This window comes from Lepidochelys olivacea (assembly GCF_965140295.1).
Source record: "Lepidochelys olivacea isolate rLepOli2 genome assembly, chromosome: 4".
Lineage (NCBI taxonomy): Eukaryota > Metazoa > Chordata > Testudines > Cheloniidae > Lepidochelys > Lepidochelys olivacea.
In genome coordinates this window covers 23,100,485-23,126,945 of record NC_140414.1, presented here as the reverse complement: position 1 = coordinate 23,126,945, position 26,461 = coordinate 23,100,485, and the positions used below count along the sequence as shown (strand labels likewise).

General features: G+C 41.2%; 1 protein-coding gene across 3 annotated transcripts in view; it reads left to right on the top strand.

Moving 5' to 3' along the window:
• The first annotated feature begins 3,580 nt into the window (after positions 1 to 3,580).
• HNRNPD (heterogeneous nuclear ribonucleoprotein D) overlaps positions 3,581 to 26,461 on the top strand; it is a 27,241-nt gene continuing 4,360 nt past the window's right edge. For 2 of the 3 annotated variants that reach the window (XM_084626350.1, XM_084626351.1), the window contains exons 1-7: positions 3,581 to 3,956; positions 6,287 to 6,343; positions 19,695 to 19,863; positions 21,602 to 21,763; positions 22,797 to 22,928; positions 24,388 to 24,487; positions 24,580 to 24,726. In XM_084626350.1, the coding sequence (XP_084482476.1) occupies positions 3,763 to 3,956; positions 6,287 to 6,343; positions 19,695 to 19,863; positions 21,602 to 21,763; positions 22,797 to 22,928; positions 24,388 to 24,487; positions 24,580 to 24,726 (961 nt within the window). In that variant the 5' untranslated portion in view covers positions 3,581 to 3,762. The remainder of the gene's footprint in view (positions 3,957 to 6,286; positions 6,344 to 19,694; positions 19,864 to 21,601; positions 21,764 to 22,796; positions 22,929 to 24,387; positions 24,488 to 24,579; positions 24,727 to 26,461) is intronic. The other variant, XM_084626352.1, reaches the window with a different exon arrangement.

Here is a 26,461-nt window from a genome sequence, read left to right as displayed (position 1 = left end):
TGAGTCCATGTTCTGAATCCTTGAGCACAGTCACCTTAGCTTCTGGTGTGGCTTGGCTTTGCAGCTCTCCGTTGTTTGTTCGTTCTTTCAACATGCCCATGCACTCATATGTCCAATCATGGATCTAAAATAAAACCTTGTTTAGAAGACAGCTGAGAGCACTTTATCCATAGCAGTATAAATCTTTCCACTTCTGTACTGTTCTTCTATCCCTATGTCCTTCTGTGTATCTCTTATTTGCTTTCCATGCATTTGCTCATTGCACTTGTGGGTCTTATCTGCCTCTCTCCTGCAGATATACCATGCTAAAATGAGTACTTAGATATTCTCCTTGGGTTGGTCAAGCTGGCAATGTTGGGGGAATGGTAGCAAAGATGCCTGTAGGTGATCTACACTACACTAGATAATATCTAATGCTGAACATGGTGATAAAGTAATTGCAGCTGCTGTATACTGCCACTAAGAGAATTGCTCCTGGTGCATTGGTAAACCAGTAGTGTGAGAAGCCAGGCTCATTGTAGATAATGCCCAGCTGAACCACACCTTGATGGAGCTGGCAATTGAATTAATGCCTGGTTGCTGGCAGAGGTAGCTGTTGACTCCCTATTGTACCTCTCTGGATTTTTGAAGTGTACATATTTTTCAAAATGACAGTGCTGTTACTTTGTCATTCTACAGTCCAAATGGTCTAGAATCTAAACACTGTCTTTTAACTTGCTCTATTATCCAAGATCTTCAATTTTGTGTAGTTAACTGGCTATACGTGTCTTGTATGACCTTTGGCAAGTTACTCATCCTCTGCCTCAGTTTGTGCTCTGAGAATTTTTTTGCCTATCTAATGGATTTTAAAAGGCTTAATTGTTTTGTAAAGGGCTATTAACACCTTGGTTGAAAGGTGCTATAGAATGTATTGATAAAGCCAAGTACTCCACACACATATGAAATGCTGATTTCTCTTGAGGACTGATCCTGTAAACTTTTACTCACACCAGTAGTCTGAAGTCTTGTAGTCCTGTATAAGGGTTACTTAAGAGCCAGATCTTGGAAACCTGTGTGTTTTAATTCTTGCTAATGTCAGTGGGAATCATACATCTAAAATGCATAGCTTATTACAGGGTTTACAGACTACTTAATTGGCAGTTCCTTTTATCTATTTGGGTGGGATGTTTTGCTCTTGTAAAGAAGAGGCTAGCCATTTGGGGGGGGGGGCTATTTTCTCTCTATTTTTAAGCATTGATTATATGTTCATGCATAATCCAAATACTATAAAAGGATTGTCTCTGGCCCAGGGTTATTTTTAAGTTAACTTCTACCAATGTTAATGGACATGGGGGGGAGGCGACAAAACAATCTGGAAAAATCAGTCAGCCTCTGTGCCTGAAGAACAATAACTCAGTCATCGTGTCCTCACTTTGAAAAAGTATAAACTTCATCAGCCAGGTAGTCTTCTGTTCAGCTGTTTCTCTTTTTGCAAGGTTCAACTAGCTTTCCTTTAGTCTACTGTAGTGTGGTGTTCCTCCCCCCCGCAATCCTATCTGATATTTTATCTGAGGTGTTTTGTTAACATTTTACTTCTGGTTTTCTGCCTTTTTTCCTTTACAGTTTGCAGTTGCTTGCCCTTCAAGTTGGCCTTTTCACTTATAGTTTTAAGGTTTCTTTGGTTGCATCTGTCTTGATTGCTTTCTGCATTTAAGTTGTACTTAATGTGGTGTTTGTGCTACAGCACATGGTAAGCCACATAAATATAGTTTTCAGAAATGACCTTGAATCACTTGAACTATACTGATGGCTAAAGTTATTGACAAATGCTTGAAAAATCAAGGCAACTAACTAATCCTAAGTATTTTTTTAGGATTGCAGTCAGCACCTTTGCTAATGTATAGTTAGTAAACAGCTAAGACTTCCTATTAAGTATTTATACTAACTAAAGTGAAATAGCCAAGATTAGTAGAACAAAATTTCTATCTAATGTTATGTAGAGATTCTTGTATCACAATTTTTCTAGGCTCTTCTCTGATTCTGTGCTAGTGTATCATCATATACAAGAATGAACAAGTTTAAGTGTACAATAGAGGGGAAGGGAAATTAGTGTCAGGTATTAAAAAAAATTACAGTAAACAAATTTTTAAAATGGATATGGCCATTTATAAGGATAGCCAAGAGTAGGCAACCTTCTAGCTCAGTTTTTGTCAGTAACTACTGAAGGGTTACAGGAGCCATAAATTGAGGGTATACAGGGACTTTTACCCTGAGGTATAAAAGATAATCCACACCTGCTGTGCTGGAGTTATTTACAACATCCACCTCCTTTCTTGCAAATGCTACACCTAGTAGCAATAGTCCACATTTAATTGAACATAGAATTTCATCCTCTATTTCCATTACATGCAATAGGAAATTTGTCATGGAAGCTGAACTATCGGTTTGTAGACCCAAGATTTCACTGAGTCTCTAACACTTAACCCCAGCTGACATTTCTTGGTCCAAAGAAAGGACCTCTTATAGCCTAAAACTTGCCCTTTTTGAAATAGATTTTTTTTTTTTTTTTTTTTAGAATAAGGGAGTTTTTTTTAACAATGAATTGGTTTGTGACGCTCTCAATGAAAGATTAACAACTTGGAAATGTTTAAGTTAAGACACACACCCCTTTTCAAAATAAAAGTGAGTGGAGAAAGGGGGAAACAAGTTTTAAGCCGTGATTGGTGTGCTTCAGCTAACTGAAAACGTCATGAAATTGAATGTAACACTCTTTCAAAACTTACTTACCCTTCTTCCCACCAGCTTTCCCAAGGATCTCTTCCTCTTTCCAGGACTAACATTCCCTGTTGGAGTGGGTAGGAATTTTTCTTCCTCTCTAGGACAATGTAGAAATCCTCCCTCCTCCTCACTAGCCACAGGAGGAGGACTGGCTGGACGGGTAAGTACATTGTTTTCCGTTCAAAAGAAAGGTGCCCAGGGCTCCTATTCTTCGCTTCCTGTCCTAAAGGGTTGGGCACAATCCACCTCCCAAGGTTGAGCTGTGAGGGGGAGGGGGCGCCCTCCTTTGCCTGCCTCTTAGGACAGGGCTGAAGCCCCATTACTTGTGTGTGTAAGGGAGGCTAGGGCTGATGCCAATCGGGGACTGTACAACGGCTGGGGCCCAGGCCTGGGCGGGGGGTCCGCTGGACTCCGCCCAGGGCTAAGATAGGGCGGCCCTGCACTGGGCGCATCCCTGCCAGGTAGCTCAGGGAAGGGCAGTAACAAGCTTCCCCCTGCAACTCTGCTCCTTGCCGCCCAAGCTGCCTTAGCCAGGGCCCTTGCTGCCCGGGAGCTCCGCTGTCACCGGTCGCAGGGGCTGGGTAGAGCCCCTGCCTCACGGGACCTCGTCCCTAGCGCGCCTTTGCGCTAGTCTGTACTACGGTGGGGTGGTACAGTAGCCTTTTGACTACTCTCTTTTTGTCGTCTCTATGGCTCTTGAGCCGCTCTATCTCCTCACTTCCTCTCTCTCGGTGGTTCAGAGACGGGCAGAGTGTATACACAATGGGAGGAAGGCGGGCTGCAGAAGGGACCGGGGTCACGTGATCTTCCTGCGTTCTTTCCGCCCGCCATTTTACGTTGGGTTCGCGGCGGCGGCGGCGGCGCCATTAAAGCGGGAGAAGGAGGCACCGCAGCTAGGTCCGCCGGCCGGAGTACGAGCCCTCGCGGTCTTAGCCGGCAGGCGGAGGCGGGCATCCGCGCGCGCCTGTCTCGAGCTCGCTGCGGCTCCTAGGGCGCGGCAGTGTCATGTCGGAGCAGCAGTTCGGGGGGGACTCGGCAGCCGGAGGCGGCTCGGCGGAGCAGGCGGAGCAGCAGGAGGGGATGGCTGGGGCGGGCGGCGCAGAAGGGGGAGGCGGCGGCGGCGGTGGAGGAGGCGGCGGCGGCGGCGCCGAGTCGGAGGGGGCCAAGATAGACGCGAGCAAGAACGAGGAGGATGAAGGGTGAGTAACGGCCGCTCTGGGCGGGGAGGCGGGTACCGGCCTGTCCCCCCTTTTTCCCCCGGCCGCGCGGTGGGGTTTCCCGCTGTTTACGTCTCCGTGGCCGGGGGCCCGCAGTGACAGCACCAGCAGCCGCCGCCACCAACCCCGTCCCTGGGGGCAGTTTACGCGGGAGCCCAGGATCCCTATGCGCCTGTGGCGGGGCTGCCTATCCCCGCCCCGGCTCGGCGGCAGTAAAGCGCCTCGGGCCGCGTCGGAAGATGCCGCGCGATTCTCGCCGCCCCTGCTCGGCCGGTTCCCTCGCGGAGCGGGGCAGGGAGATCGCGGCTGAGTGTGTCTGCAAGTGGGAGACTAGGCTGGCTGGGACGCTGTGGGCCGCCCTAGGAAAGTTCAGCCCCTCCACCTCACTGGGGTGTCGCCCTGAGGCGAGTGCTCCCCATAATGTCACTTCCACTGGCTGCAGGATCGAGTCCCTAATCCTCAACCCAGTAGGCACAGCAGGCTTTATCCGTCCTGCAACGGCTAAAGGCACTTAGACACACTTCTGTCTGAGGATTTCTTACTCTGGCAGATCACGCCTAAGATTGCTATAACTGAAAAGCTATCAAGAATACTTTTGGTTTTCAGTTTACTTTGTGCATTGGCTGCATCAGTTACCGGCTAGTTCTGCTGTGAGCTGGGTTAGATAATGCAGTGCCGCTGTACCTGAGTCTTGTTGCAATTGTGGATGACACTGTAATGAGACTAACTAATCTCAGGTTGACAGTGTTTAAGTGACTGCTTAGGGTCCCACAGTCAGCTACTGACAGAATGGAATCCAGGAGTTCCTACTTAATGTGCTCTCTCAGCTAGTGTTGTGAACTGTTGGTATTCCTCTAATCCACCTTCCCCGCACCTTTGCGTTAGTTTGTACTCTGCCGGGTAAACTACATTGAGCCATCAACAGCTCCCAGTCTTTTTCTGAAAATCCCTTCCATGATCTCGCCCAGCTCAAAATGTCGTATTTTCACACTTATTTATTGCTGCTTTTAGCTTTAAAGGAGGTAATTATAGTATCTAGTGTGAAGTATACATTGAATCCCTATTTTAGGGTTTTATGCTCTGCTCATGATTGTAGTGCCTTCTATGAAAAGTTAATAGCAACAGCAAAGTCTTTAGTGGACTTCATGGATTCTGACTCTTCTCAGGATAAAAACTCTGCCTGGAGTATTTTTGTTTTGTTTTAGGCTTTTATTATCATGTTTTAGGAAACAGAAATGGCATCTTAACTCAGCCAATCTGATGTCTGTCATTCAGTCACATCTGCTTTTCATTGCTGCCTGAAATAAGCATTCACTGCTTTTTTCACTTGTAAACCATACAGAGGCAACCCAGGAAAAGTTATATGGATTATATTTCTCCTTGTGTCTCGACAGGAGTATTTGCTAAATTCTAATTGCACCATCTTTATTGTTGGTGATGGTACATAAGCCAAAAAGAACTTTGTTTTTGTTTTGTTTTTTAAATTGATTTTACAGGGTTTGTAATATGGAACCTTACAATGCCATTAGCTACTTTTCAGAATAGAATTACACTCCAAAATTTGTACTGTTCAGAACACTTAAGTTAAAAGAGTGTTCAAAGCTATAGTTAAATCTAGATTTAGGGTCTGTGTGGATTGAGTGTTTGAGATTTGCTTGGGGTTAGGTAACACTTATTAAGTAACTATAACTTTTCCTAATCAAGACAAATCTTTAAATCCATATTTAGGCTTGTAAATCAGTGGCCTATCTTTCAGAATGGGGAGCCTGTTGCTGCTCCTGTTGAAAAGCATCTACTCAGAACCTCTGGAAAATCAGGCCACTTCTGTTTAGGTACCTAACTGTAGGCATTGATGTTGGAAAAATTTAGTCAATGATTCTAGTTGGTGAACAAAAAATTAGCCTTTGGGAAGGTGATATAAACATCAAGAAACTAAACCATAACAGAAATGCAAGATTTTTAGTTGTATTACCATGTGCAATACTATGGCATGCGCATAATTTATTACTGAGATGTAGTCTTGAGCTGTGAACATCCATCTATAGTCTATTGATCTGCTACTGTGCTAATTGCTGTTTTAGCTTGTTTTTCCCTGTAATGTTTTTGGCCCCTTTGCTGGTATCATTTTAATGGCTGCTGTGGGCTCTTGCTCATCTTCAGGTTGTTTAGACACTTAAACATCTCTGCTTGATAGCTAGCTACAGTGATTACACTAAATCTTATAAAAAGTATAAATAAGTTAAAACTGTAATCCTAACAAATGCTGAAAATTGAATTTTGATCAGTTACTGTATTGGTTGGTTGTTCTCTAGCAATTCAAACTCCTCCCCATGGCTTTCTGAAGCGGCAGCGCCACAGCGGGAAGAATGGTAAAACTTTACATTTATTTCTAAATGCTCAAGGGCTCTGATAGCAATAAATTGAAAAGCATTTTGGGGGGCACCTGTCTGGCTTGTGCCACTAACTGGCAACTTTTAATCCCCAGGACAAATTCCCGGTGGTTATTGCTTAAGTATCTAATAGGATATATGACCTGCGAAACTATAACATTTTGTATGTGCAGGGTCTAATTTATAGGCTTAAAAAAATTGTGTTACTTAAATGGCTTGTATTCTATGATTATGTAACTACTATTTAGTCAAACAAGATGCGTTGTATTTGTGTTCCTTTATATTAATGAAGAAATATCTAAATATTGACTGAGTGTTGTTAAATGAATATAATGTCCCTCTGATTTTCATCCTAATGCATTTACCTTTCTTTCATTTCCAAGTAAAATGAACTGAGGTTTACGGAAAGTAAATCTTTTGTTTTAAATAGTACAAAGTGTTGGATTATAAGAGCCATCCTCTTGGAAGAAGCAAAAATCTTACTGAATTTGCTGTAACCAAAGGTTGTCTTAGATTGCTTATGTGAAAAAATTCTTAGTAAAGTCAGCCCTTAATCTTCTGAAGACAACTGCTAATGCTTGGTGTGAGATGAGCAAATTTGCCAATTTATAACTAACATTTCATTTTAAAGCTTGCCTTGAATTAGTAATATTTAGCATAATGTACGCTAAGTATCTCATTAATGTTTACCTTTAACTAGTAATTGAAATTAAATGCATCCAAAGTACCTTTTAAAGAAAACAGTTTGTTAAATATGTTCCAGAAATGTTAAATATCCTGATTTTTTAGATTAGGCACTGAGTACTCACCTGAGTATTACAATTGCCAGTATTCTTTCTGTTTCTGTACACCAGTGGTTCTCAAATTAGGGCCGCCGCTTGTTCAGGGAAAGCCCCTGGCAGGCTGGGCCGGTTTGTTTACCTTCCGCGTCCGCAGGTTTGGCAGATCACGGCTCCCACTGGCCCGTGGTTTGCTGCTCCAGGCCAATGGGGGCTGCAGGAAGGGCGGCCAGCACATTCCTGGGCCTGTGCCGCTTCTCGCAGCCCCCATTGGCCTGGAGTGGCGAACCGCGGCCAGTGGGAGCAGCAATCGGCTGAACCTGCGGATGTGGCAGGTAAACAAACCAGCCCGGCCTCCCGGCGGCTTTCCCTGAACAAGTGGCGGCCCTAGTTTGAGAACCACTGCTGTGCACAACAGAATAGACCCAGGATTCATTGAAGTGTAGTCTTAAATATGTTTGTGATCTCCAATACAGTGAGACTCTGCAGCAACATACTTTTCTCTTAAGTACCACCAAACCATAGTTCAGAGGGGCTTCAGTTAACTCAGTTTTCTAATTTGAAATGGCTCCCTCCCCTCCTGGGGGTGACATACTAGTCGAATGGTAGAGTAGAAGACAGGCTCATTGAATGAGGATAACTTCCGTATGGCAGATCTGTCTCCCGCCCTCTGCAAACATGCTTAGAAGCCTCTTGATTTCCCTCCCTGCTTACACAATGGCTTGACTGAGAGCAGGGAGAAAAATCAGAATTTTTTTTCTTTAAAAACAAAAGCTTCAAACACTTTGTTTGACATTGGTAAATATTTACATACAGTATCTTCCTGTTTTCCTTTGACTTAGTTTTGAGTTTTATAACTTAAAAGTTCACAACTGTTGTTTCTGTTATGTCCTTGCTGTTTAATGCAGGGTCAGTTGAGGGTTGGGACTAGATTGTGGATGAGGTTTTGTGGAGGGTCGTGATTGTCAGCCTAGACTGTACGAGTAACTTTGCTGAATGGTGTCAGAACATACCAGGTAATGCTTGCACTGTAACATTGCATTAATTCCCTCTGCTAAAGAGCCTCAGGATGTTGTTGATCTTGTCTCCCAGAACTTGGATGCTAGACTTGAAAAAAATCCACGTATCATTGTCTAGTAGGAAATTTCCTGACAGGCCTATCAGAGGAGGACCCAAGTACCAACAGTTTCTGCAGAATTTAAGCTTTCCCCGAAGTCAGTTCTACACATGGAAGGCTTTGTTGGTAAACTTATTCCAGTCCCCCACTTCCCCTGAGCAAAATTAGTTATAGGTCCAAAAGTGCAGTTTCGCCAGTGTAACCATGTGTATTAAGGGTTTTTGCCAGTATAGCTGTGTGTCACTCTCAAATCCAATCTCTTACCACCATAGCTGTTCTGGGAAAAGTTTGTAGTGTAGATTTGGCATTAGTTTTAAGCTCTTACAGTTGTGACAGTAACCTTCCAAATGTCGTCTGGTTGTAAACTGATGAAGTATTGTTTTACCAAGTCTGTAGGCACAATTAAAAGGAGCTTGTAAACTTCAAATTTTGAAATTCACTACATTCCCAAAATTTCACTTCCTGATAGAACTTCCTGTAAGTAAAAATAAAACTTCAGAAGGGCTCTTCTGCTCCCCCATTTACACAGCTACTTTTTTTTCAGCAGGGAGCACATGGAGGAGAAATTGTCCATAAACTACTGTCAGATGCACCAAGTTGTTTAATGAAAACTCCCCGAAAATGTGTGTTCTCTAACTTTTTTATGTAAATTAGGCATTCCAAATAACTGTAATAGGTTTCAAGACTTCCTGAGACTATCTTTTTTCACCAAGATGACTGTTCCTTTAACAAGAATCGTCAGTTCTGCTGATACTCAAAACCCTATCTACAGCACTGAAACTCTCAAATAGCATGTCATCTTCACATTACTGCTTGGGCAAGATCAGGGCAACAGCAGAGGCAAGCATTGTGGATATATTCATGTGGCAGAATGATCCAAGGGGAAAAGCTGGGGCTGGCGAAATTAGAGTAGCGGAGACCGAACCCGCCACGTACAGGCACACCTCTTGTTGAGGTGGGAGTAGAGACCAAAAACTGATTTCCCTTCCAGCATCTTTAAATTTATAAGTCTCCACTAGTCAGAAGTGATTGATCTTTAAAAAACAAAAACCCACCTTTCAAGAAGAGGTCAGGAACAGTCCCTGGCAAAAATAGAGCGTACACATCAGATTTCAGTGGCTGCTATGTATGTTGAAATATTTTGATTAAGGCTTGCTTACACTTCGTGTGGTGCAATCCTGAAAACTTACTGTCTTCTTACCTATTTGCCTGTATATGTTAGAAAGCTTGGTTTGTAAACTTAGGGCCTCAGTGACTGCTTTTCTTACCCTGGAGTTTTGGAGTTTGAGTATGTTCTGAATTATTTGGCTACTGATTGACAAAGTCATAAACTCGGCCTTTAAAGGTAGGCCCGTCACCTTCTTGGCTTTGTCTCATCTTCCTCCCACTCCTTTTTTTCAGTTCCTTGCTCCATATTTTCTGCCTTTTTTTTTTTCGCTTCTGTACAGCTTTGAGTCTCTAATCCTTATATGTTTTCTGGGATGTTTCCAGGATCTCTTCTCTTTAAAGGTTTCATGACATTGTAACCCTTCTTCTGAGAGCTGGAGAGACATGGCTTCCTCTCTGCCCTGTCAATGCTGCTTCTGCGATCTGAAAATTTATGGGATGCATTTACATTCCACAGTGACTGGCTGCAGTGGTTCTCACCCATGTGAATTGGCTGGCTCAAAAATCTTTGTTGTTATAGCTTTCTCATTTCAATTCATATTGAAAGTAAGCTCCTGAAGTCTTAATTCAGAGTGTAGTCTTGATTTGTAGTCAAGGTCTAGGAGAATGCCTCATGTTATCCACTGAACCACCACTGTGAGGATGCATTACTTGGGAATTAGTGACTATGTAGGAAGAGGTGATGGTCCAGATTTCTAAAGAGGATTGGTAACACCAAACCACAAGCTGATTACTAGGGTCCTACCAAATTCACGACCATGAAAAACGTGTCCCAGCCCGTGAAATCTGCTCTTTCCCTGTGAAATCTGCTCTTTTGTGTGCTTTTACCCTATACTGTACTATTCATGGGGGAGACCAGAGTTTCTCAGATTGGGGGTCCTGACCCAAAAGGGAGTTGCAAGGTTATTTTAGGCTGGTCGTTGTATTTCTACCCTTACTTCTGCACTGCCTTCAGAGCTGGGTGGCTGGAGAGCGGTGGCTGTTGGCCAGCTGCCCAGTTCTGAAGGCAGCGCCCTGCCAGCAGCATCACAGAAATAAGGGTGGCAATACCATACCATGCCACCTGCACTGCTGCCTTTAGAGCTGGGCGGCTTGATAGTGGCAGCTGCTGACTGAGGGCCCAGCTCTGTAGGCAGCAACGCAGAAGTAAGGGAAGCATGGTATGGTATTGCCATCCTTATTTCTGTGGTGCTGCTGGTGGTGGCACTGCCTTCAGAGCTGGGCTCCTGGCTAGGAGCCACGTCTCTCCACCACAATAATGTTGTGACAACCCCACAACTCCTTTTTGGCTCCGGACCCCTACAATTACAACACTGAAATTTCAGATTTAAATAGCTGAAATTGTGAAATTTATTATTTTTAATATCTTATGACTGTGACGTTGACCAAAATGGACTGTGCATTTGGTAGGGCCATACGGATTACATAGGAAATCCTCTGCACTGAGGAAACTGTTGATACTGTCATTCTTCCTAAAGGTATTTTGAAGTGATTTTTTTTTAGGGAGATTGATTCTTCCTTGTTCATTGGTCAGACATTGTCAGTTTGGCTTTATTCAGCATATCCAGAGAATTTGTGTTGTGTACATTAGTGAGTTGGTTTGATACTGCATTTTTCTCTAGTAATTTGCTGAGGAAATACTCTTCTGAAGAGATTCCACTTTTCCAGAGGCCATATTGCTAACATTGTTCATTGTTAAGGCTACGTTTGTGTCACAGAGGTCATGGAAGTCAGGGAATCCGTGATTTCCAGAAACCTCCATGACCTTCTCTGCTTCAGCCCCAGGGGTTATTGGACTCTGGAGCTGGCAGGCAGCGGGACCCTGGCAGGGTTCCAGCAACAGGGGGCCCCCTGCAGTGTTCCATTGACAGGTGACGGACTCCTGAGGGGGCCCTCCTCAGGGTTCCAGTGACAGGCAACAGCCTCAAGTGTGCACAAGGGGGGATGCCTCGGGCGAGTGGCTGTGGGTGTTCCATTTTCTCTTTGGGAAATATGGTCACCCTGCAGCTCCCAGCTGCCATGGGTGGAGGAGGGCACCCCTGCAGCTTCCAGCTGCCGTGGCCAGAGGGGGAACCCCACAGGTCCTAGCCACCAGGTTGGTGGGGGAAACCATGAAGCTGCCGCAGCAACAAAAGTTACAGACAGGTTACTGCTTCCGTGACATGTCCATGGCTTTTACTAAAAATAATTATAACAAAATCTTAGCCTTATTTATTGTACCTATAAAATATATTCCTGCGGCTTTCATTGGCAGTGACCTTTTCTGCCTTATTAGTCTTATGAAATTGTTCCATTCTTACATTACTGCATCACAGGCTACTATGTACGTTACTGGCACCTATATATACCCACCATACATCAGGGTGGTTAAATAAAGGAGTCCATTCCATAGCTAGCATAAGGTCTTTTATACTCTGTGGTACTGTCTAATTCCACTCAACTTTAACTTCTGGGTTTATAACGGACTCATTTCCCCCCTGGAGATGCTAAACACCTTTAGCTCCCATTGACTTCAGTTGGTAGTGTGGGTACTCGGCATGTGCTCTTTTTTTTTTTAAATCTGTTTATATTCTCTGAAACTTCAACGTGCAAGTTGCCACTTTTAAAACCCAGTGTTGTGTAACTGGGATAATTTTTACAAATACAAAATTTCCTGGACTTTGACTGGTGGGAATAATGTACAGTGGAGTTGCATCTTACGCGGGGGTTAGGTTCTGAAGTCAGCGCATAAGGCGAAAATCGCTTACAGTCAAAATTACCCTTGAAAATCCATTAAATCGCCCATGAAGTACAGTATACTGTACATGGTTTTGTGTATACAACCCGGTACAGTAATATGTATAATATACTGTACATTACTGTATATATAATAGAGTACATATGGAAAATATAATTTTACAGTACTGTATTTTTAATTACAGGGGGTTGTCAGGGCTTGATGTCCATCTAGGAGATGGGGAGGTGACGGAGAGCGAGTTGTAGACGATGTGGTTGGCTCTGGTTCAGCTTGAGAAGTTGATTGCGTAGGCTCATCTGCTGCTGGTTGTTTTTCCTTGTAAAACATGGTGGTGGGCAACTGTCGCTGTTGTCTCTTGAGCTGCTCAAACATTTCTTGTTACGGTCTCAAATCGTCCATAATACTACGTGTGATTTTGAGGCTTCATTCCATAGAGGGATCATATTCAGAAATTAAATCGTTCAAGTGTTTCGCTGCTTGGAACACTTGAGCAAATTAATGAAGATTCCAACTTGCTGGCTCTTCCTGTTCGTTGTCGTCATCTTCGTCTTCTGTAGACGATTTTATCAGTTCCTGTAACTCTTGGTTAGTCAGTGTTTCTCTATGGCTCTCAATTAATTCTTCAGTTTCTTCCTCAAGGATGTTGACAAAGCCATCACCACCCATATGGCTGGCCACCTGAACAGTGTGTTTCACTTCTTTGTCAATGGTCGGGAAATCCTTAAAATCATTCACACATTCTATCCATAGGTTTCACCAACATGCATTTACTGTTTCAGGCTTGATTGCATCCATTGCCTGTTTAATATAAGTGATACAATCGGCAATGTTGAAGGACTTCCAACACTCCATCACATTAAGACTGGGCTTAGCATCCATAGTGCTACATATCCGTGGGAACGTAAGCCTCGTGTACGTGGCCTTGAAACAGCGAATCACGCCTTGGTCGAGAGGTTGGAGGATGCAAGTGGTATGGAGGGGCGTGGGGAGAAAGGGGACTTCAGTGTCATTATGCGCAAACCGGAGTGCTGCAGGGTGGCCAGGAGCATTGTCTATGATCAGCAACACTTTAAAGTCAAGTCCTTCCTCTTTGAGGTACCGCTTGACCTCCTGAATGAAACACTTGTGGAACCAATCCAGAAATAATGCTGCCGTCACCCAAGCCTTTTTATTTGATTGCCAGAACACAGGCAGGAGATTTTTGTTCTTGCCTTTTAGGGCACGGGGATTTGCAGCCCTGTAGAGGAAGCCCGGCTTTATTAAATGCACAGCCGCATTTCCATAAAACAACAGTCACACGGTCTTTAGCTGCTTTGAAGCCAGGGGCTTGTCTTTCTGATTTCAAAGTGTAAGTGCGGTTGGGCATTTTTTTCCGGAAGAACCCAGTCTCGTCAGCATTAAAAACTTGGTCCAGAAGATAGCCCTTTTCTTCTATGATTTTTCTTTAATTGTTCGGGGTAGGCTTTTGCTGCCTCTTCGTTGGCAGGTGCAGCTTCATCTGTAGTCTGCATGTTTTTGAGGTTGAAGCGGTTCCTAAAACTGTTAAGCCAACCTTGGCTGGCTTTGAATTCCTTCTCATCAGAAGGTTGTCCCTCTTCGGCGAGAAGTTTGAACAGCACGTAGAGGCTAAGAGCCTTTTCTCACAACGTTTTGCCATTGATAGGCACACTTTTACGGTTCATGTCTTCCAGCCATAAGTTGAATGCCTTTTCAGTCTTTACTAAAATCTTATCACGCACCTGGCTCGTTATTGGAGCACTTGATGCCACGGCTGGACGAATTTCTCTATCTTGAATCTTGATGGCACGGATGCTAGATTCGTTGCGGCCATATTTACGTGCCATGTTGGAGACGGACATACCGTCTCTCAATAAGTCCAACACAGCCAGTTTTTCCTCCAGCGTTAGAACAGATCACTGTTTCTTCAGTTGAGCACCAGATGAAGTAGTTGGCTTGTGTTTAGGGGCCATGTTGTACGAAAAATACGTACAGTATCTTTAAACATTAGAATCACACTCAGCGCGGCAAGATGCTCATGCTATGAGAGGCATGCGGGAACTGAGACCAACTGAGGGAACAACAGATTCATGTCGCCCATCTCACACTCACTCCGGGACATACGCTTTTTGAGTGGAATGGTGGGTGGAATCGCCCACAGTATTTACAGGTATCTTGTTGTTTTTTCTTTAGGCCGAGCGCGTATAGTTGAATTCACATAAGTTAAATGCGTGTATGATGCGACTCACCTGTACTGTCTTTTTTTTTTAGATAAATCCTGTGAACTGTTCCAGTTGTATTCCTATCAGATGCCACCTGTGAACCACCACAGTTAAAATCAGTTCAGGTGCTCAAGTTGGTTGTGGTACTCCTCATCTCCCAGTTTGGCTGATAGAGCTAGCCTGGCTTTCGAGGCACACTGTAAAGTCTCTCTGTTTCCTCATACTTTTGAAGAGAAGGAACTTGATGGGGCACTTGGGTCTGGGCATGAGTGTTATGACACAACGCGGACTTCTGGCACGACCACTAAATTCCTATTTTAAAAAGAAAATTAATAATATTTACAAATAAAAACAAAACAACCCAAAACTTATAGCCCCCCCCCCCAAAGTCCACTAGGGGATTTATTGTTGCTGTTGATTTTAAGTGGAAGATTCTTAGATACTACAGTGATACGCAGCAGTATAAAATCCTACAATAGATGGCTATTAGCACTTGAGTTGGAAGTTGGTTGATTTTGCTGGGTAGATTGACATGAGCTCTTGCAGACCCAAGTAACATTAGTGACTAGGCTGGGTTGTATCATCAGCATCAAGCTCATGTCATTAGTGGACTTGCTTTCCATATTTAACCTATTTTAAATGGAGCATTTCATACAGTATTTCTATATCAATAATTCAATAACTTTTCATTACAAAAGTAACATGTAATGTATAGCATAATTATCCATTCAGACACTTCGAAAATCATTTTAATAACCAACATAAACTGTTCTGAGTCCTTAAGACGGATTGCAAGTGAAATTCAATTTTAAATGAGGTGTACGCAGTTAAAATCTTTTAAATTCAAACATCTAACTTTAAATTAATTTTAAAATTAAAATAGCAAGAAGGGGGAAAATGTGTAATGTTCATCTAATATCCCATGTAGCCAAAGGGAATCCTCACATGGTAAAAATAAGGTAGATCTGGGTATTTTCACTCTGCTCATCAAACATAATATTTAAACACTGAGATAAATACAAAAGCCCAGAGTCTAGGGAATCCAAAAGTAAAACACTTCTTTGAACGTGGGAAATTAAAAACCCATGTTGCTACTGTTTCATAAAAGAGTAAATACCATGTTAACTTCAGTCTTCAATAGACATACAATGCATTTTGTCAAATAGACAATCCTCTCTTACAACTTTTTAATGTTTAAACTAGAGCTGTCAATTAATCGTAATTAACTAAAGCTATTAATTCAAAAAAATCGTGATTAAAAAATTGCGATTAATTGCACTTATAACAATAGAATACCAATTGAAATTTATTAAATATTTTTGGATGTTTTTCTATATTTTCAATATTGACTTTAGTGGAACACAGAATACAAAGTGCACAGTGCTCACTTTATATTACTATTTTGATTACAAATATATGTACTGTAAAAATGAAAAAACAAATAGTATTTTTCATTTCACCTCATGCAAGTACTGCTCTTTATCATGAAAGTGTAACTTACAAATGCAGATTTTTTTTTGGTTACATAACTGCACTCAAAAATAAAACAGTATAAAACTTTAGAGCCTACAAGACCACTGAGTCCTATTCCTTATTCTGACAATTGCTAAGACAAACAAGTTTGTTTACATTGATGGGAGATACTGCTGCCTGCTTCTTATTTACAGTGTCACCTGAAAGTGAGAACAGGTGTTTGCGGGGCACTTTTGTAGCTGGCGTTGCAGGGTATTTACATGCCAGATATGCTAAATATTTGTACGCACCTTCATGCTTCAGCCACCATTCCAGAGGACATGCTTTCATGCTGATGATGCTCATTAAAAATAATGCGTCAATTAAATTTGTGACTGTACTCATTGGGAGGAGAACTGTATGTCTCCGGCTCTGTTTTACCCGCATTCTGCGTATATTTCATGTTATAGCAGTCTCGGATGATGACCCAGCACATGTTTGTTTTAAGAACACTTTCACAGCAGATTTGACAAAATGCAAAGAAGGTACTGATGTGAGATTTCTAAAAATAGCTACAGCACTCAACCCAAGGTTTAAGAATGGGAAGTGTTGTCCAAAATCTGAGGGGGACGATGTGTGGAAAATGCTTTTAGAAGTCTTAAAAGAGCAACACTCTGATGCGCAAACTACAGAACCCAAACCACCAAAAAAGAAAATCAACCTTCTGCTGGTGGCATCTGACTCAGATGATGAAAATGAACATGCGTCGGTCCGCACTGCTTTGGATCATTATCAAGGAGAATCCATCATCAGCATGGAAGCATGTCCTCTGGAATGGTGGTTGAAGCATGAAGGGACATGTGAATCTTAAGCGCATCTGGCAAATAAATGTGTTGCAATGCCAGCTACAACAGTACCATACGAATGCCTGTTCTCACTTTCAGGTGACATAGCAAACAAGAAGCAGGCAGCATTATCTCCAGCAAATTGTAGCCAGCCTTGTTTGTCTGAGTGATTGGCTGACCAAGAAGTAGGACTGAGGGGACTTTTAGGCTCTAAAGTTTTACATTGTTTTATTTTTGAATGCAGGTTTTTTGTACATAATTCTACATTTATAAGTTCAACTTTCATGATAGAGAGATTACACTAGAGTACTTGAATGAGGTGAATTGAAAAATACAATGTTTTTTACAGTGCAAATATTTGTAATAAATAGTGAGCACTGTACACTTTGTATTCTGTGTTGTAATTGAAATTAATATTTTTGAAAATTTAGTAAACATCCAAAAATATTTAAAATAAATGGTATTCTATTGTTTAACTGCTTCACAGCCCTAGTTTAAAGATATTACAGTATTTTAGAGTACTTCAACATCTGTAAGAGCCAAAAAGGCTGGCCATGCTAGTGGCCTATCTTAATCTAAACAGTATTGCTATGCTTATTTTATGGAAGTAGACAAAAAATGTTTTTGTACTGTAAGTTTCCCTGTTTAGCCTTTTCAAGGGCATGATATGAGGGAAGGTTTTGGTAAGTTTGCATTGCTAAAATTTGCTCATTTATTGAGCCCTTCTGTAAGCATGTCATCTTTTTCTTTTCTTGCTTCACTCAGAAAAAAGTTCCCCAAATTGTTTGTTGGAAAATCTTATTCCCCAGCATGCCATGGATATAACACTAAGCCTTTTCTTTTGTTATAAAAACCTTGAAAACTTGAAGAAATTCTCCCATAAATGTATCCTCCTAAATCAGTGATACTCAGACTGAGGCTCACGAGCTGCAAGTGGCTCTTTAATGCGTCTCCTGAGGCTCTTTGCAGCATGTAATATTAAAACACTGTGTGATTTCATTATTAACCAATGCTTTTACTATGTTATTAACCAGTTGTAGTTGATTAAAATTATATTTGGTCAGTCATTTTGCAGTGAGAATTATATATATATATATGTATGTGTGTGTGTGTGTGTATATATATATATATATATATATATATATATATATATGTATATATATGTATATGTGTGTATATATATAAAAAAGAAAATGAAACAGAGTTTTCACACTATTGGGGCTGTTTTAGGTAATGTTGGTTGCTAATTGACTCCTGAACCACCGAAGTCTGAATATCGGTGTTTTAAAGCATCTCCGGAGCATAGAGCACTTCTGAGTGTCTGGCACCACTAATGTGGTGGTGCAACACTCAGTTGCCCAACTAACCCCTCCATATTTGTCTTGAAAGCACTAATCCTGGGAAGGGCTTCTAGTACTCTGTGGTAGAGAGCAAAGGCAATTGGAATAATATATGAAGGGATGGAGAGGAGTGGGTCTGCTGGATGAATTCATTATGTATGTATTTATTTTTGGGGCGGGGGGGGGAGAGTTAAGTTGTAGTCACTGGTATTAAACATGTAACATCTGAAGGCTGGAGCCTATCTCTCTATCCACTGCAGTTGCATAAGGATTAGATAAATCTGTCAAAAGACTATGCATTCCTAAGGCCATGACTAACGTAGCAAGACCTGGAAGTGAGTGGCCTTGATGGTCCAATCTGTATGTGCAGCTTCGATTTAAAGAGGTCGTCCGGCATATAGTGATGTGACAGAACTCATGCTATGTGCTGGTATATATTTTGTAAAGTAACTTTCTGCACATGTTTAACATAGAGGAGTTCAGATTTCTATTGTGTGCTGAGGAACATTCTAGTGATTTCTAGAATGAATACAAATAAGTTTTAGTTGGGGCAATAAAGAGAACTAGGTCTTGTCGGAAATGTTTTTGCAGATCTGGCTGGAACTTGTTTTCTCTTGTGATTTTTGGAGCCATTATAAAGCAAAATTACTTTAAAATGATTCTTCACTGGAATGGGTACAAATAACGTTTGTCTAATAGTTTTAGGAAAGATTCCATTCGCAATTTCACTTGATTAATTTAAGTTGACAAAAATCATAAAATGTCCCATTCTGAGGAGCTAAGATGTTTGGCCTTTTCACCCCTTATTTCCCAACTCTTTGCATTGGGAGAGTGACTTGATTCCAAATTGTCTCGTGTACCACCATATTTACAATTAAAATGAAAATCAAACTTAGATGAGCCTACCCACATTAAGTCACATGGCCAGTTTGATTGGGAAAACAATGGATTTACAACTTGTTTGGGCACTCATTTTTGAAATAACACATGGCCTCATCAGTATATAATTTTATAAATTTAGTATTGGTCTTGGTCGGAGAACATAACTTTAGAGTCATGCTCCAGTACTGCGTACTCCCCTTCTATGTGAGTAGAGTAATTTGTCCCCAACTTGGTAGAGTTTTTGTCTAGGAACTTATGTAGTGGCAAACCAGACATATTTGTGCCTGTCCAGCCCAGACTGGCATATACGGCTCAATGGGTAATCTGCACTTATTTTGTGATTTATTTTGAAAAATAACTATGGAATAATGACAACTTAATCAACATTTGATCCTCTGTGGGGCTGAGTGAGTGCAACTGAGAACAGAATGTGGTTGGAAGGATCTTCGGTGGTGGTGTGAAGTAGGAAGAATCCTCCTTGTCTTCTCAGCCCCCACATTGAGTGTGTAGGGCTGGCAGCTTAATAAGTCTTATTTGTAAACTAAATAAATGATGGACACAAATATGGAACTCAAAATGTCACTTTTACATAGATTTTTCAGTTGTGGCAAATTTGACCAGGACCACTTTATGAAATGTAGAGGGATGATCAGATGTATAAGGGGGTATTGCTGATAGTATCCTACCAAAGTTCCCTAATTGGAAAAATGAGCTCTTATGATAAAATAAAATATATCCTGTATATCAAATTTTAGAACAAGATTATTAATTTGTTAATATCTGTCTTTACAGGAAAATGTTCATTGGAGGCCTTAGCTGGGACACTACAAAGAAAGATCTGAAGGACTACTTCTCCAAATTTGGTGAAGTCGTAGACTGCACTCTGAAGTTAGATCCTATCACAGGGAGATCAAGGGGTTTTGGCTTTGTACTTTTTAAAGAGTCTGAGAGTGTAGATAAGGTAGTGTTATTCTCTAATCTAATTAATTCATTTACCCTTTAAATGAACAGTACAGAAACTCAGTAATAAGGCTCTTGCGTGCATCTCGTTTACATAATCTATTAAAAAGATACAGCTTTGAGAAGCAATATTTTTCCAGAGGCTGCTTTTTAAAATGCTTTTACTTCAGCCATCTATCTGAGCTGTGCAACTCCTTGGCAGTGAACAGCATTTCTTGAAGCATGGTCTCATGTCCTTCACTGCAAGGAAATCTCTCTCAGCATGTCAGGCCTTAGTCCTTGTCTACACTACAGTGGTAGGTTGATGTCATCTGCTTTACATCGACCTAGCTATGGAAGTGTCTTCACTTACATTTGGTGCCTACCGCCGTAAGTGCATCTCTGTGCTAACTTAGTAACAACACCTCTCCGACCAGTGTAGAGTCAGTCGATGTAATTAAGTTGATGCAGTGTCCGTGTAGACACTGCATTGCTTACTTCAATAGTTCCCGGCTTTCAGGAGCTGTCTCACAATGCCCCGCACTGACAATAGAATTGTTACAAGCGCTCCTGGTGAGGAGGTACACTGCCGACACAAGGAGCAGAGTGTGCGCGCGCACAAGCGATTTAATAACTGCGGTGGTTGTATGCCAACGTAAGTTAGGTTAACATAATTTCGTAGTGTAGACAAGACCTCAGACACTACAGTATTAAATGCTGTCGAAACAAACCTTCGCTATCCGTAACGCCCTTCGTTTCTGATTTTTTACCAAAAAATTCCTGGGTTTTACAAAAGCTATTTGGTTTATACCAATTTTCACTTGAATATTAGACCATTCAAGTACCTGAAAATATGACTGTTAGGAAAATCCAATACATTGTTAGATGTATGTTTGTTAATAAATTAAAAAGACAAGGTGAGTGAGTTAACATCTTTTATTTGGCCAACTTCTGTTGGTGTAAGACAACCTTTTGAGCTTCTCTGTGTATTAGCACTTCGCTCTAATATCCTGGGACTAACATGGCTACAACAACACTGCAAATTAGTCTAAGTCTAAATGCGAGGCTCTGTTAAAGCAATGTAATTTAATGTAGTGGCAAATACACGCACATGCGTATGTACTGTTAATGCACAGTTCCTGAAATAAACCACAGTATTCTACTGTGTTTGCACTCTTTCAATATTCTTATTTTTCTCTATTTGTTGCCTGGCTGGTCCCATAATGTTTTCTCTCGTATTTACCCAGAAAATGGAAGTAAACTTTTTGCACCAATTTTCACCCATTTTTAAATTTCTATAATAAAACTGATCAAGTTCTGGGAAATTGTAAACAATATAAAAAACAAAGGGCTTTGGATATCCAGTAGTGTGGAACCATTTGCTCAGCAACAATATTGGAGCTTATGTGATCTAAACAGATGGTAGTTCACAAACTGTAAAGGGAGAAGACAGTGGTTTGATCTTTTTCAAACTTTCTTTTAGAGTACCTTCTTTGAATACTGTGTCCTTAACTTCCTTTTATGGCACTTGGCTCCGAAGCGATAAGTGGTTAGATGAAGAGTTTGGGGAGGAAACGTATAATCAGTGTATATTGGCCCATATTGCAGAACTATTACTTGGTTATGCACTTGTAAAAGTGCTCAGTTTATGCCCATCTTTAGTTGATCCTGTATTTTTGGCATTACATTTTACCGAAAACTGCAGTAAAGTATTTAGTTAGTTTGAAAAGTCAAAATGTTGTTAACTTCAAATTTTATAGGTCATGGACCAAAAAGAACATAAACTGAATGGAAAAGTGATTGATCCAAAAAGAGCTAAAGCCATGAAAACAAAAGAACCTGTTAAAAAGATTTTTGTTGGTGGACTATCTCCAGATACACCTGAAGAGAAAATAAGGGAGTATTTTGGAGGTTTTGGTGAGGTATGTGACAAAAGCTGTTTAATCCACTTCTATTTTGAGTACCTTCTGACATGGAAACATTCTAATTTTGACAGTGATGCTGCTTTAACGCATGTTTTTAAAATGTTGAGGCTTAACATTATATGCCTGGCCAGTGTATTCTCTAGACCTAACTAGAGTGTTTGAAGTTTTTTAGACTAAGTGGGAATCTAATCTTGGTTTCTAAAGCAGTTCAGATTTGCCTTGAAAACTCTCTTCACGCAGTGGGCTGAGACTTTTTTTTGAAAGGGGAGTAAAATACTTCTGCTTTATTTTCTAACATTATCTTAATGGTAAATGTGGGCAAAAGTATCTTTTGTGCTTTGCTGGTGAACCTCCATAAATTCTATAAAGCTGACTTAAATGGCTGCCTATTCCCCACTGACCTGGCGAATCCTTCTAACATGAACCTTTCAGCCCACGTCAACACAACAGTCAAGAAATCTGGTCACCAGCTGGTTGTGCTCTACCCTGATTACAAATGAAGTTCCACTTTGTAATGTACTGTGGACCTTAACTGGTCTATGTTAAATTGGAACCTACTTTGTAACTTGGGTAAGGAGATATGTTGGACATTCCTTACTTACATTGGTATATTTGCAGTCAAGTTCTTAAACTCCGGATCTAAAATTGTTCTTGTAACATGGTTTTAGTGCCAGGATGGATAATACAGGTGCCATGACACTGGAACTACATCTCCTGGAAATTAGAAATACTTGACTGAAAAATACTGTGAAGCAAATCATGCTGATGTAATTATTGAAGACTTATTTAACATGTAACTTAAATTTGAATTTGAACATGAAATATATAGGTATCAGTTTCCATCTATGGTGAGCGCAAAATGCCTCTGCATGGAACTTGTTACCTGCATGTATTTGTTAAATAATTTCAGTTAACTAATATGAGCTATGCAGATGTAACTTTGTGTGATTTATCTGATTTTAAACATAGTAAAGTATGGAGGGTTGTTTAGTAAGAATGACATTGAAATATGTAAACTTGTTTTCACCAGGTGGAATCTATAGAACTCCCTATGGACAACAAAACCAACAAAAGGCGTGGATTCTGCTTTATTACTTTCAAGGATGAGGAACCAGTGAAGAAAATAATGGAAAAAAAATACCACAACGTCGGTCTTAGTAAAGTATGTTAAAGTCTTACTAGAGGAATTTTAAATTGCTTGTAGTAACAGAGCAAATAACTTTGTGTGTGTGGAATACATTAAGAGCTGCTTCCATTTTATTTGTGGTAGTATCCTAGAAATGTATGGTGTAGCTACAACAAAGTATTTTAGCTCATCAATGTTTGTATTATATAAGCACCAAGTGTGCGCCTCGTTTTTTGATGCATATTGGGGATCCTTGTTCATGTCTTCCTCTAGAACAGAGACTCTGGGCCTTATGCCACTCTTGCTACCAAAAAGTGTGTGGCCTAAGGGCAGGTCTTCACTACCCACTGGATTGGCGGGTAGTGATCGATATATCGGGGATCGTCTAGATGTGATAAATCGATCCCCCAACGTGCTCCCCGTTGACTCCGGAACTCCAGCTCACGAGAGGCTGAAGCAGAGTCGACGGGGGAGCGGCAGCGGTCAACTCGCCGCTGTCCTCACAGCAACATAAGTTGACCTAAGATATGCCGACTTCAGCTATGCTATTTGCGTAGCTGAAGTTGCGTTATCTAAGTTCGACCCCCACCCCTAGTGTAGACCAGGGCTTAGGCAATTTATCATCCTTTTCATTCAGGGGTCTGGCAACAGCACACTCACTTACTCCTACTGGCAGGGCTCAATGCACCAACCTTCCCACCCCCCGGGTGAGACTGACTCCTCATCTTCTTCTGGGCCCACTACAGCCTCCTTTAAGAACCTTGGAATCTCTCCCTTCCACAGCCTTCTCTGCCGTCTTCTACCGCATATGCTTTATCTATAGTTTTGAAATGGATTGTTTCTTTGAATCAGTATCATACTTGCATCCTGGTTTAACTGTTCAACCACTTGGAAATGCTTTCTTGTTAGTAAAATACTTAAGTGGAGTATAAACCAGTGAAAATTGTCTTAAACTGGTACTAAACCAAAATGGAAACATGCTTACTATCAGATCCTGGACTGTGTAGTTCAGAAATCGCATCACTTGTGTAAGTATGGCCAATAGCAAAAATAATGTAAAAATTAAAGCTTAAGTTTTACGTGACTGTTTACATACTGACAGCTGAGTTGAGCTTTCAAAACGTAACTGAGTAAAACTAGTGATGCTTTCATAATTCAATCTGGTCCAAACTTTCTAAGGCTATAAAATTTGTAAACCAGATGAAAAACTGAAGTATGGAAATAAAATTTAATCTAAACAATTCCTTTAAGAATTAGTGTCTATACCAGATGGGATGGAAACAGTTTGTCACTGAATTTTCACAGGCTGTGAAATAGAGTAGGTAACTGTTTTTAGATTGAAGTTGTTTGTTGTTTTTCATAAGACTCCAGTGACTATTTTTTATTCTACGTTCTTCTCTTAACTAAAGTAATAACTTACAATCAGTTGGCTATAAATTACTTTAAAGACTGCTTTTTTTCCAATTAGGTTTGATTTTAACTTTTGGTCTTCTAGTGTGAAATAAAAGTAGCCATGTCAAAGGAACAGTATCAGCAGCAACAGCAATGGGGCAGTAGAGGAGGATTTGTTGGAAGAGCCCGTGGAAGAGGTGGTGGTAAGTTTGTGCTTAACTTTTTACTAATTTTAGAAAGGTGGCTATATTCTTTCAGTCTTCTAATGTTTTGGCAATTTACTACTGTGCTTCAGGCCCCAGTCAAAACTGGAACCAGGGATATAGCAACTACTGGAATCAGGGATATGGCAACTATGGCTACAACAGCCCAGGATATGGTGGCTATGGAGGATATGACTACACTGGTTACAACAACTACTATGGATATGGTGACTATAGCAGTAAGTACTGAGCTTTCTATATAAAGTGTTATTTGACTTCTGTTTTAAACTTGTACAGTGAGAAGGGATGTCAAATGACTTAAAGTACCCTATAAGGGTATTTTAAATCATGTTTAGTGTTTAATCTCTTTGAAGCCAGAATCAAAAATGTATTCATACCTGTGCTCACTCCCCTGATCTCATAGAAATCTGTTTTTTGGCTTGATCTTGAGTTATTGACATTTAGTACTCATGGCAGCAGTTAACCATATGCATTGCTGGTGTGCACATGGGATCTGCAAGTTTTTTCAGTGATTATCCCTTCTTTTTGACAGCTTCTGTACATTCCCTCTTCTGGTATATGCCACCTCTGGTGTTGAGCTGTGAAACTGCCTTGAAAAGCTGTGCCCACTGGAAGATTCACAAGAGAACTCGCCCTATTTTATAGGGAGTGCAACCTCCCAATTGCCTCAAATTATCTGTCATTACAGAAAGCAAATGGAACTGGCTTTTGTGTTCTCACACTAAATCTTCACTTAGCCTACCCTCAATCTTTCTTCACTAGCTTTAAGTGTGGTATAGGTTAGTTCAATGTAGATGACCCTTTCCTTACCCTTTATTGCCACTGTGTTAGGCCCTAATTCCCGCAGGGGCTTTAAGATTTGTACCACTTTTGGTGCCTCCTGTGCATGGGTGAAACTCATTTGGTAAAGCCAGAGTATAGTCTGTTAAGTATTTAGTCTGATATCTTGATGGGCCCGTGAAAGATACCAAGACCAGCCTCTGTGCTGAGACCCTCTGACATTGAAGCCAAGATGCACTGTGCCACTCCAGCCTTAATGCCACCTTCAACCGTAGATTCAAGGTTGTAATCTCCTCTGTGCTCTACTGGGAGCAAATCCCTCATTTGGCATTGAATACATTCAAAGTGGCACTGAAGACAAGATCAGTGCCTCCTACCAAGACTTCAGTAGCATTGTCACTGACTCAGGAGGTGCCAACCTCCGTACCTGTTCCATGCTTGGCACCATTGCCAAGATAGTTTCTCTCTTTTTTTTGTACTGACCCATGAGTTGCTTGAAGATTGTTGAGCACCAGTGTCAGCTCTTCTGCACACTCCTCTGGAGCTGGATGCTCCAGCATCAATTAACTTGGACTCCTTGCAGTTTAAGTCCCCACAATTGCTTCCATCTTTGTTGGAGTGGGGTCCGCTTGTTGACAGTACTAGCCACCCTAATGCTTGCTTTCCCCCAAAAGAACAACTGGATATAAACTGGCCATCAACAAGTTTAGGCTTGTAATTAGACAAAGGTTTCCAATCATCAGAAGAATTCATCATCAGAAGTTCAGAGTTTTTAGCCTGCTTTTTGACTCCATTGTCCTTATTCTGCTATATTCATTTCTTCCATTTCTTAGAATCATGAAATTTGTCATTTCATCGTCACTTTCACCCAGATTGCCTTCCACCTTCAGATTTGCAACCAATTCCTCCTTGTGGGTCACAATCAAGTTTAAAATGGCTGTTTCACTGGTTACTGCCTCTACTTTCTGAAACAAAAAAGTTTTCCCCAATAGGTTGCAAAAACTTACTGGAATTTTTGTGTTTTGCTGTATTATTTTTTCAGTAAATGTCTGAGTAGTTAGTTCCCCATTACTAGCAGGTGTGTTTTGCATATTTCTGTTCTTGAAATGCCTAATCCACCTCCCCTTCTTAATTAGATGATCTTTAGTTGATCCCTATTTCCTTTCCCCACCC